The 11,357-nt window shown below is 40.0% G+C and overlaps 1 protein-coding gene across 1 annotated transcript; it reads right to left on the bottom strand.

Moving 5' to 3' along the window:
* Positions 1-8,700: 8,700 nt before the first annotated feature.
* LOC117090901 (paternally-expressed gene 3 protein-like) lies at positions 8,701-10,990 on the bottom strand. The gene is made up of 3 exons (XM_033223494.1): positions 10,940-10,990; positions 9,934-10,529; positions 8,701-8,783 (listed from the first exon to the last, which is right to left on the bottom strand). Exons 1-3 carry the CDS (start codon positions 10,988-10,990, stop codon positions 8,777-8,779), a joined length of 654 nt encoding a protein of 217 aa, XP_033079385.1. The 3' UTR covers positions 8,701-8,776.
* Positions 10,991-11,357: the final 367 nt, after the last annotated feature.

Here is an 11,357-nt window from a genome sequence, read left to right as displayed (position 1 = left end):
TATATACCATCATGAAAACACAAGAAGCCAAAATAAGTTCAAAGAAGCCAAACTAAAACTGTAATATGCTTCTATCAGAACTCCCAAACAATTTCCCTTGTTCCATGAGATAAATGACCAGATAAATAAATTGTTGTGGTGAAGGACTCTGATGAAGCGTTCCCAAGCATTTTTCTACTAATGCTTTGGCTAGCTTTCTCAAGACATTCTTATAATAAGCAGTTATTGTCATTCTTTGGCCCTCCAGAAAGTCAACAAGCAAAACACTGAGAGATTTAAAAATGAACTTTGGCCCTGACTTTTGCCCTTTGCCCATCCACTCCTGCTTTAACTGGAACACTTACACCTCTCCATAGCCATTGCTTTGTTGTGTCTTGGTTTTGGATTGTACAGATAAAGCCATGTTTCAATTTCTGTTGCGATTCTGTGAATAAATGCTTCAGAAACTTGATACCTTTTTTTTAATTTTGAGGAAGCTTCAGTTCTTGTTGGTAGCTGATGTTGGTGCAAGAGTTTGGACATCCATTGGGTGGAAATGTTTCCTCGTCTTTTGTTATCCAGTTAGAATCATGTAAGCTGAACCAATGGAGAAGTGTGCAGTGCTGACTATTGTTTGTACTGTTAATCACCAATCCTCTTCTATTATGGTATCAACAAGATGAATTTTTTCCTTGCAAGTTAATATGAGTGGTCAGCTGCTGTAAACTTTATGTTCAAAAATCATCTCATCCCTGCTTAAAATGAGTTATCTATCTGTGAGCTTCTGATTTTCATGGCCCTTATCCTCTGAAACTTTTTTGAATAATCAATTATTTGACCATTCTCCTACCCAGACTTCACCATAAATTGGATGTCTGTAGTTCCTACAGGTTGATCAGAGTACATGTTGCTTTTATAGAGGCTCTTTACAACATACCGTCTTAGACTTCTTGATGCTGCCAGGTAGATCCTGTTCACACATGTGGTAACAATACAGTCTGAGTTCACTTTGGTTCAAAAAATGTTGGAATCCATGCATAGCTGTTTAAATATAATCGCCATTTTTCATCATCTTTTAAAGACTCAATGTATTAGAGAAAGATTTCCTAATACAATAAAGTTTGCTATAGATACCTTTGTGATTTCCAGGTGACTAGGCAGATACTTGGTTTTTCTGTCTTTTCCCTGGAGTAAGTAGGGATGTTTTTGGAGGGAGGGATATAGTGACACTTGCCAAATATTCTCTATTTATGTGGAAAATGAAAGAGTTGTAACTGTGCTTCATGTGCCTTGATTGAAGCAGAGAGTTGTTGCTGGGGCATATTATGTATTCTTATTATTGGGATAATCTGTATCTGGTTTTCACCAGACACTATTTGGCCACAGAAATGACATGTGGAGTCCAGCCTACATAACTTATGGCAGCCCTTCAAGTAGGAAAGGAAGGTCAGAGAGAAGGAGCAGAGGGGAATGCAGGGCAGACATGCCTCACTCTCCTTGTCTGGTGAATACAGGAAGATAGCAGGAGATGCTTTTAAATATTAATCAGTTCAGGACTTTTCCTCACCTTTTCCAGTGTTTGCAATGGGTGAAAGAGATGGATGTATCAGGAGAAAATAAATATCAGCTATAAACTCATGAGAAACAATCAGAACAGAGTTTGAAAAATATTTGAAAGGCACAGATAGGGTGCTTAAAGCTAGAACCATAATCTAGCAACAACTCAGGCACCTGTACATGAGTCAAAGCCCTCAGTAATTCACTTGCTTTCTAAAATGCCTGCAAACTCAACATGTCTCAAGTTGTGTTCTTGATTTCAACATCCTGAAACCCCTCTCCCCAAAAATATTTTGTTATGCTTACCTAAGCAATTACCACAGAGTAGTGTCTTAAACAACAGAAATTCACTTTTTCAGTTTCATTGTGATCATGGTATTAACAGGTTCAGTGTTTCTGAGGCCTTTTCCCTCAGGCTCTAGACATCTGCCTTCTTGCTATGTCCTCAGAAAGGGGATGCCTTGGGCATGTGGATATTTGGTGTCTCTCTGTGCATGCAAATGTCCTCTTCCTATAGGGACATCTATCAGATGGGAATATGTGCCCCTGTAACAATTTCATTTTAAGTGAATCCACACATTTCAGTTCTGGCCTCCAAATATGTTCATATTGTGAGAAACTGGGAGTGAAGGCTTTCAGCATAGGAATAAGGGAAAACAGAATTCAGCCCATAACACTACCCAATGTCTTCTAGTCCACGACTGCAATTTCATTTTGTTGTTCAGATATATTGGAATCATGTCTGCCTTTCTCACACCGAAGCCTGGTCCATGAGCAAATCCAGTGGGCTAACCTCTAAATACATGGCAATATAAACACTTGCATATTCTCTGCTACAGGGCTGTGGCTCATGCCATAATTCTCTCTCCAGGAGGATGTTAATAGACTTCAGCAGGTCTTGGTAACATTCTTGTTACATCACATATCAGCTCTCCCCACAATAGCCAGAGTGACCTTTTACAGATGAAAATTACACCATTTCACATTTGTGCATCACATCCACCACAGTTTTTTTATTACACTGGTAATCACATTTAAATTTCATATGTCAGCTCCTTGAAACTCACATAACTTTGTCTTTATTGAAAAGGGGGGATTCTTTGAATTGGACAGAAAGCGGAATCTTCCTCAGCTTCACCTTGAATTAGCTTGACTGTAACACAAGAAGGTTGTGTCCCAGGAGAGATGAAAATTAACAGAGTGGATGGACTTGTGATGTGATCGAGTAAATTCATGAAGTCCCTGTGTTCTGGGAGGGGTTCATGTGAATCCATGCAATCCTGGTTACATAATTATGATACTGGTTCATATATTTTGATATTATGTTTTCTCTTAGAAACACATATTTCACAATTTTAGGGTATTCATAGTCTATGAACATATTGTAGCCATGGCTGATTATAGCAAAAATATTTCTCAAGCATCTACTATATGCCATTTAATCTTCAGAACCAGCTTATTAAGTAAGAATACTGTTTACTGCCATCTCAGATTTATAGGTGAGCTGAGTGAGGCACACGCCAAACTTGTTAAAATAGTAATAAGTGGTATAGATGGCAATCAGTCTTCAGAACCTACATTACTGCTTACTATACTCCACTGTTTTCTTGCTATTTACTTTTATATTTATTTACTTCCAAGAAAGTCCGAAGAAACCAGGTCCACAAAAGAAACTCAGGTACAAGTGACAGGAAATGAGTAAGGTGAAACTTGCCCTGAAACCTTAAAGATGCGGTAATAAACACTCTTTTCCTGAATAAATACGTTTCTTCCTAAATCCTATACACATGTACAAAGGATTCTCCAGTCGTGTCTTTTTTTCATCTTTACACAAAATATACTCCTTAGAATGTGAACATATTTGAGACACTGATGTTTTCCTCCCACAGACAGGATACGTAACCTTACTCTTCTTAACCCTGTTTCAGTCGTGTGTATGGAGATAGTTATCCAGGATTTGATAAAGTACCACGTACTCTAATTCAGTTGGTTCTCTTTACAGAGAAACATCCCACTTTTCCTCTGGTACCAAAGAGTAGAAACAGTGAATTTATTGATTTGATGGGAATTTCCAGGACAAAAGTCAATTATCTGACATTTGGGAGTGAGGAAAGTTGTACCAGGTAGGATTTTGCAGGTCTGTTGGAAGTTGAAGGAAGACATATATGTTTTTAAAACAAAGAAAATGACTGAGAAAACCGATAATTCACTAACTTTGTGATTGGGCATGGGAGTTTTGCAAGGACGGAAAGGTAAGTGTAATTAACATGCAAATCCAGGCACAGAGTAGTGTTGACATTGGTGACAGTAGGGTACAATCATGAACACAACACAGAGAAAACCTCCTCATTCTGAAAAAAGGAAAATATACTCACTACTGAATGGACCTCAGTAGTTGCAGCTGGCATCTGACTTTCTAGCAGGGCTAACTAGGAGGCAGCAGAACCATGCCTATCACTCCCCACTCTGGTCTCCATAGTGAAATCAGCTCTAGAACAGTGGCTTGTTATATTGGTCAGGTGAGGACTGAAGAATCAGAGATGGGAGACTGTTCCTCCTTCTCTGTAGGTGTCTACGCCTCTGTTGCCCCCAAGAAGAGAGATGTTTAGAAACTCCCTCCATAGAGCTGCTTCACATGGCAGCTGGGTGTTCCTAGTGCCAGTGATGTCTGAAAGAAAGAGACAGAGGAAGAGAGAGAGACGGAGAGAAGGGGTGAACTGAAAAATAAAAGAAGAAGCTACAGTTTCAATTATAACGTCATCTCAGTAGTAACATGCCACCATTTCTGCCATATTTTGTTGGTCACAGAAACCAATCCTGATATAGTGTGGTGGGGACTACTTAAGAGTGCTCGTATTAGATAGTAGGGATATTGCATAAGACTATCTTAGAGTGACAATGATTTGATAAATAATTAAAGCAGGTTTAGGAGAATAAGGGGTTCTGTGTATTCAAAGAAGGCTTTAAGGTGGTAAGATGTGAGCATACTTGAATAAAATGCAAACACATGCCTGATAAAGTTGGGAATAAACTTGGCATGTTGAAAGAATGTTAAGAAGGCCAACTGTAGTGTCCAAATAAATCAACAGATTCAATCTTTATCAAAATATCAATGTCATTTTTCAAAGAATTGGTTAAAAAAAAAATCCAAAATTACTCATGGAAGCAAAAAAGTAAAAGAACCAAAAGACCCAAAGCAATCCTAGGGAAAATAAACACATTTGGGAGTGTTGCATTGCCTGAATTCAAATTATATAACAAGACTAAAGTCATGAAAACAGGATATGACTGGTTTGAAAACAGGCATATGGATCAGTGGAACAGAATAAAAGATCCAGAAATGAAACGACATACTTGCAGGCAACTGATCTTTAACAATGCAGACAAGAACTCACACTTGGGAAACACCACACATTTCAGTAAGTGATGCTGAGAAAATTGGATTGCCATATGCAGAAGAATGAACCCGGAACCCTAGCTCTCACATCTCTCATATAGAAAAATAACTCAGGATGCATTAAAGACTTACATGTAGCACCTGGGCATGTATTAATGCAAGAAGAAAACTGCTGGACATTGGGTGAGGAAAGAACTTATGGCTAAGACGTGAAAACCACAGGCGACAATACCAAATTGGACAAATGGCACTTAATTTACCTAAAATATTCTACAAACAAAATAAATCAACAGTGTCAACAGACAACCTGCAGAGGGAAATTATTTCTAAATTATGCATCCTACAGGGAACTAATATGCCGAGTATACAAGGAAATCAAACTACTCAACAACAACAACAAAAACCAATTAAAAATAGACAAAGGACATGAATAGATGTGTTTCAAAAGAAGACATAAAAATGGCCAACAGTAAATGAAAACATGTTCAACATCACTAATCGTCAGAGTAATGTGAATGAAAACCACAATGAGGTATCATCTTACCTCAGTAGAGTGACTGTGAATAAAGGGGTGAAAAATAACAGCTGTTGGCAAGGATATGGAGAAAGGAGAACTCTTACACACCCTTGGTGGGAATGTAAATCAGTACACCTTCTATGGAAAACAGTATGATTCCTCAAAGAACTAAAGCTAGAACTACATTTCCATTGAGCAATTCTACTACTGGGTATCACCTCAAAGGAAAAGTAGTCAATGTATCAAATATATACCTTTATCTGTATGTTTACTATAGCAACATTCACAGTAAAAAAGATATTGAATCAACAATATATCCATCAATGAATGATTGGATTAAAACTGCAACTATATATATACAATACCACACTAATCAGTCAGAAAGACAGAATGAAATCACACGTATTGTGACAATATGCATGGAAATGGGAGTCATTTTCTTAAGCAAAACAGGCTCAATATTGAAAATCAAATATAACATGTTCTCACTGGTAAGTGGTTGCTAAAGAATGTGTTTGCATGGATGTGGAGAGTGGAATGACAGACAATGAATACTTAGGAGTATGGGAGGCAGAGGGATTGTATGGTGAGGTATTAATAAATGCAGTGTTTGTTATTTGAGCGATGAGTACCATAATGCCATGACCTAAGCACTACGTAATCTGAGTAACAAAATCAAACTTGTATTTCTGAAAAATGTTCATTTTAATAAACAGAAAATCTAAGCATAACGCTTGCGTACCCCGCCATAAAAAGAAGACAATGACCAGTGTGGCCATAGCAGAATGAATTAGGTGTAGAGCATCCCCCAATTCCACAGAGAGTTAGGGGGCAATACCTAGCACTTTAGCATAGGTAAAAATTAGCAGCTGGGCACAGCGACTCACATCTGTAATCCCAGCACTTTCGGAGTATGAGGCAGGGTGTTCACAAGGTCTGGAGTTTAAGACAAACCTGGCCAACTTTGTGAAATTCTGACTCTATTGAAATCAGAAAATTAGCTGTGTGTGGTGGCACACACCTGTAATCCCAGCTACTCCAGAGGCTGAGGCAGTAGAATTGCTTGAACCTAGGAGGCGGAGGTTACAGCGAGCTGAGAACTTGCCACTGCACTCCAGCCTAGGAAACAGAGCAAGACTCTGTCCCAAAAAAAAAAAAAAAAAAAAATAGCATCTGGTTCTTAGAGTAAAAGTGGTAGCAATCAACTGGAAAACATAGAAAACTAATATAATTTTTAAACGGCCAAGGTGGGTAATTGACTGTTGGGAAATAAACAGAGCTATTTGGTGTAAACTGCAGATGAGGCTTGCTTGCATGGGCTGATAAAGATGAAAGTAATGAAACAGGCTGCAGTAGGACATTATTTTGAAGCTTGAACTTCACAATGATAACATAGCTTATTTGACTAGATGTAACGTGATGAAAGAGGAAAAGAGAAGAGTCAAGAAAAAATCCTAGTTTGCTTAATTAATTAGATGAATTATTTATCAAGACAAAAAAGACTTGGAAGAGGGAGAACTTTGTAGCTGTAGGAGGGAAGAGGCAGAGGTAAGAGAAACCCTGGAGAGAGGGGGAGGTTCCTGGAAAGATTGACAGAGTGTTCCCAAAAGAAGGGTAGGATCAATGGTGTTAAAATGCCAAGGGGTCACAGGAGATGCAGAACTGAGGATTGACTCCTAAGTGAGTGGAATGGAGGCAATACATGACCTTCACAGACAGGAAGTGGAAAGAACAAAAGCATCTATAATGTGTGCATAAGAAAAAAATGGAAGTAGGGGGATGAGGAAATAATCACATACATAAGTTTCAAGAACGTTTGCAATAAAAATGGCAGACAAATAATATGGTAGGAAAGAAGCACTAAGTCTTACGAAGGCTTCTGAAGAAATGGGTGATGTTTCAGCAGGCTTTGCCTGATTGAAATAATCCCATAGAGCATAGGTGTAAGAATCAGGAGACAAAAGGGTCACATGCAGAAGCAAAATCCTTGACTGGGCAATGTGGTTCAGAATCAAGTGGGAAGTTAAGAGATAGGAGTAGGAAGGCTTCACCTGTGATAATAGGAGAGAAATCAGAGACCTGGGCTTCAACTGAATGTGGGTTGCTCAACTTAGTGGTGGTTATGGTGAGATCATTCTGTTCTGATTTTTCTGACTTTTTAGTGAATTATCTGAGGTTATCAGTGGGTACAGAGGCAGTTTCTAATATTCAACCTTCCTTGCTTGAGAAGCAGACATGCCAGTATCTGCAAAGTTTTTGGTATGTGTGCTATCTCATTAGCCTCCATACTCTAAGGGAGTTGTTATGATTATTCTCATTTTAGATGTGTATATTGAAGCCCAGAGAGTCTAAGTTTCCTTTTAAGGGTCAAGAGACAGTAAGAAAAAGAGTTAGGTCTTCATCAAAATCTGAGAGTGTCCAAATTCTTTGCTCCTTTAAATCATGCTGCCTCTTTAATGAAATCCACTCAGGTTTCAATATGGAATGGTGAGAAACATAGGAAGGGAGAGAAGTGATCACTGTTAAAATAGGGTAAATGGGAGAGAAGGTTGTGGCGTTAAGAAACACAGAACCATATTCATTCCCTTGAAACTGAACTCAGTTTCTCAGAAATTATAAGGATTTCTTTCAGCTTCTGTGACTTGTTTGCCTTTGTTGTGTTTCTTTGTCCTTAAGATTTCTGGAATATCAGTAAACAATCTGAAAATAATTTTAAAATTTCTGTTTGTGCTATAGAAGTCAGAGAAGGGTCAGGCAAGGGGGATCACACCTATAATCCCAGCAGTTTCAGAGGGCAAAGCAAGTGGATCGCCTGAGGTCAGGAGATGGAGACCGGCCTGGCTAACATGGCAAAACCTCATTTCTACTAAAAATACAAAAATGAGCCATGCATAATGGTGGGCACCTATAACCTCAGATACTTGGAAGGCTGAGGCAGTAGAATAGCTTGAAGTCAGGAGATGCAAGGGCAGTGGGCCAAGATTGTGCCACTGCACTCCAGCCTAGGTGAAAAAAATTCATCTCGGGTGGGGGAAATAATAGAAAACAGGAGAGTAGAGAAACAGTAAAACCTTTTTTCATGGCAGCTGGCTAAATTAGGATTAAGCAGGAGGGAAGCTTCCTGGAGCATCAAGGAGAAGGGTTCCTAGATGTTTTTATAATGTCTTTTTGGTCCTCAGATCCCACATTCACAAACATTGAGAAACAGACACTACATTCAGAAATTGCAAGCTGATTATTTTATTGGTATATTGAAGTTAGAGCTATGACCACCTTCTTCCAACGTCACGGCATTTGAATCATTTGAATCACTGTCATCTTCTTTTTCACTTCCTGAAACAAACAGACAAGGAAGTTCATAGACCAGACTTGACATAGCAGGAAATGTCAAATTCCTCCCTGGAGTTACTGCAGTAGAGTACATGAGAGTCCATCCCCTCTCTCCCCATCCCTTCTACCTCCTGTGTTTCCTTCCTAAGTTTTTGTGTGCTCCCTCCTTTCATGCCCTTCCCTTGCACAAAATGTGCTGCAAATCATTCCTTACGTGATGAAGAGATAAGATCATTCCTAGCTTGTTATTACTTGCTGCTGAGTTTGTTCAGGGATATATTTACACAGATGGTAACTGGAACGTATTCTATAATAGTGAGAAGTTGAAACCACTCTCAGTGTCCAGTGACAGGGATTGGTTAAAGAAATCACAGTGCAGCCACATAATGGAGTAGCATAAAATTGTAAAAATAAACAGATAACCACTGAAGAGATCTACTTAGCTTCCTAAACTCATGTGGAAATGTTCAAAGAAATGTATTTTTTAAATGACTAACATATGTACCTGCATATAAATTATACTATTAGTTCCGGGGGTAAAATATTCTAATTGTCAATGTACACATAAATATTTCAAAGAGAAGATGCCATAAAGTTAACGGTGCTAGTTTTCTGAAGGAGGGAAGGTAGGTAGGATGAGTTATGCCTTTAAATTTAGCTTCATATTTTTCCATTCCATTAGATATTTGGTGCAAGCTTAATCATGTACTTATTGAAAAGTAAGAATTTAAAATATGAGACACCATTTAGCTGCTGAAAGTTCAGGGACCACTTGGCAGGAATACTGGACTAGAGAGGCTGGAGTGAGGCAGGACGGAGGAAACAGTGCTCAGGTGAAAACTTTAAATGGGAGGTCTGTGAGTGTGTGGACAGAAAACAGAGTGCCAGAGCGAACATGGTACTACTTCCTCATTGGCAATACAATTTAAGACAGATTCTTAGGAATATTGCTTCTCAACATCAGAATTCCTTCAAGAGCTTGTTACAAATATAAGGCCTTGTTACCCATTTCCAGAATATCTGAACACAAATCTGTAGAAATGGGTTCTACAACAAAACGATGTCAATGGGCTTTTAGTTGATTCTTTGGCACAGTAAAGCTGGAGACCTGTAGCAATTAGAGCACTTGGTGAAGAATCAACTGGAATCATACCTGTCATTGAATCCCAGATTACTGGGGAGACTGTCCCTGGGGAGATCCGGCGGGTCTGCCCCCTTGAGGAGAGGATGGTGGTCCCTGAGGGTTTCCAGCCTGCTGGGTATTGCCTCCTTGTTGGGTTGGTCCTTGTTGGCTTCCTGAAGGTGAGGGACCTTGAGCTTCATTGCCTCCTTGTTGGGCTTGTCCTTGTTGCCTTCCTGCAGGTGAGGGACCTTGAGCTTCGTTGCCTCCTTGTTGGGCTTGTCCTTGTTGCCTTCCTGAAGGTGAGGGACCTTGAGCTTCGTTGCCTCCTTGTTGGGCTTGTCCTTGTTGCCTTCCTGCAGGTGAGGGACCTTGAGCTTCGTTGCCTCCTTGTTGGGCTTGTCCTTGTTGCCTTCCTGCAGGTGAGGGACCTTGAGCTTTGTTGCCTCCTTGTTGGGCTTGTCCTTGTTGCCTTCCTGCAGGTGAGGGACCTTGAGCTTCGTTGCCTCCTTGTTGGGCTTGTCCTTGTGCATTTCCTGGAGAAGATTGGGGACCTTGGGGCTTGTTGCCTCCTTGTTGGGGTTGTCCTTGTTGGGATTGTCCTTGTTGGGGTTGTCCTTGTTGATGTTCTGGAGGAGAAAGAGAGAAGAGAAAGACAGAGTAAAAGCCCACACAAAATTCACTGAATAGTTGCAGTAAATTTTCATCAGCTAAGGTAACAAGCTGAGTGGGGAAACACACAAAAATGGGACCAAGACACTAATTTCTTTGCATTTTCGGTGAAGACATAGAACACTAGAATAGAATACTGGGGAAGAACAATGCAATTAGGGGACTCCCAGTATAAAGAGGAGTCAGAATGAGGATGTTGCCCATTTGTCTGTCATCTCCCAGCAGGCACTCCTGGTCGGGGAATGAGACAACCCACTCCTGCTGACATCTAAGCCAAGCATCTCTGTCATTCAGTTTTATGGCCTGCTCGCGGTCCCCAGAAGCAGGGTTTCAGGAAGACTGTATTATTAGGGGCCCTAATATTCACCAATTCCTGAAATGTTAATGTTGATAAGAAGTCACTGGAGAGCTGATCCATTCATCAGCAGAAAAAGACAGTCAAAACAGATTGAGAATAAATTGGGATTTACCTGATATTAGGGAGGGAGATTCTTCCTGGCCGACATCTAGAAGAGAAGCACAGGATATGGGAAAAGTTACATCTGGAATCTTTCAAGACTCACAAGTGTTCTACAGGGAAAAGGGTCTTCTCACCACACCCCATGCATCTCCTAAGTAAACTCGTCAGCCACTGTCTTTGAAGCTGCTGACAGGGAGGAAGGTGTAAGGGAAGGCAGGGTTCTTATGACAGAGCAGCAGCCATGAACTCAACATACAAGAGCCCCTTTTTGCCCTCCCTAGCATCCTCAAGACTTAATGCTGATTTAGTTTACACATGCCAGGGA

The sequence above is a fragment of the Trachypithecus francoisi genome, unplaced genomic scaffold (assembly GCF_009764315.1).
Source record: "Trachypithecus francoisi isolate TF-2019V2 unplaced genomic scaffold, Tfra_2.0 Lachesis_group11, whole genome shotgun sequence".
Classification (NCBI taxonomy): Eukaryota; Metazoa; Chordata; class Mammalia; order Primates; family Cercopithecidae; genus Trachypithecus; species Trachypithecus francoisi.
The sequence above is the reverse complement of the archived record's forward strand: the minus strand, read 5'-3'. Positions and strand labels throughout refer to the sequence as shown.

Coding starts and splice junctions, on each gene's coding strand:
- LOC117090901 (XM_033223494.1), bottom strand. CDS start 10,990: ATGGATCAGCTCTCCAGTGACTTCTTATCAACATTAACATTTCAGGAA. Junction 10,530..10,939: donor CATTAACATTTCAGGAATTG/GTGAATATTAGG, acceptor TTTCTCCTCCAG/AACATCAACAAGGACAACCC.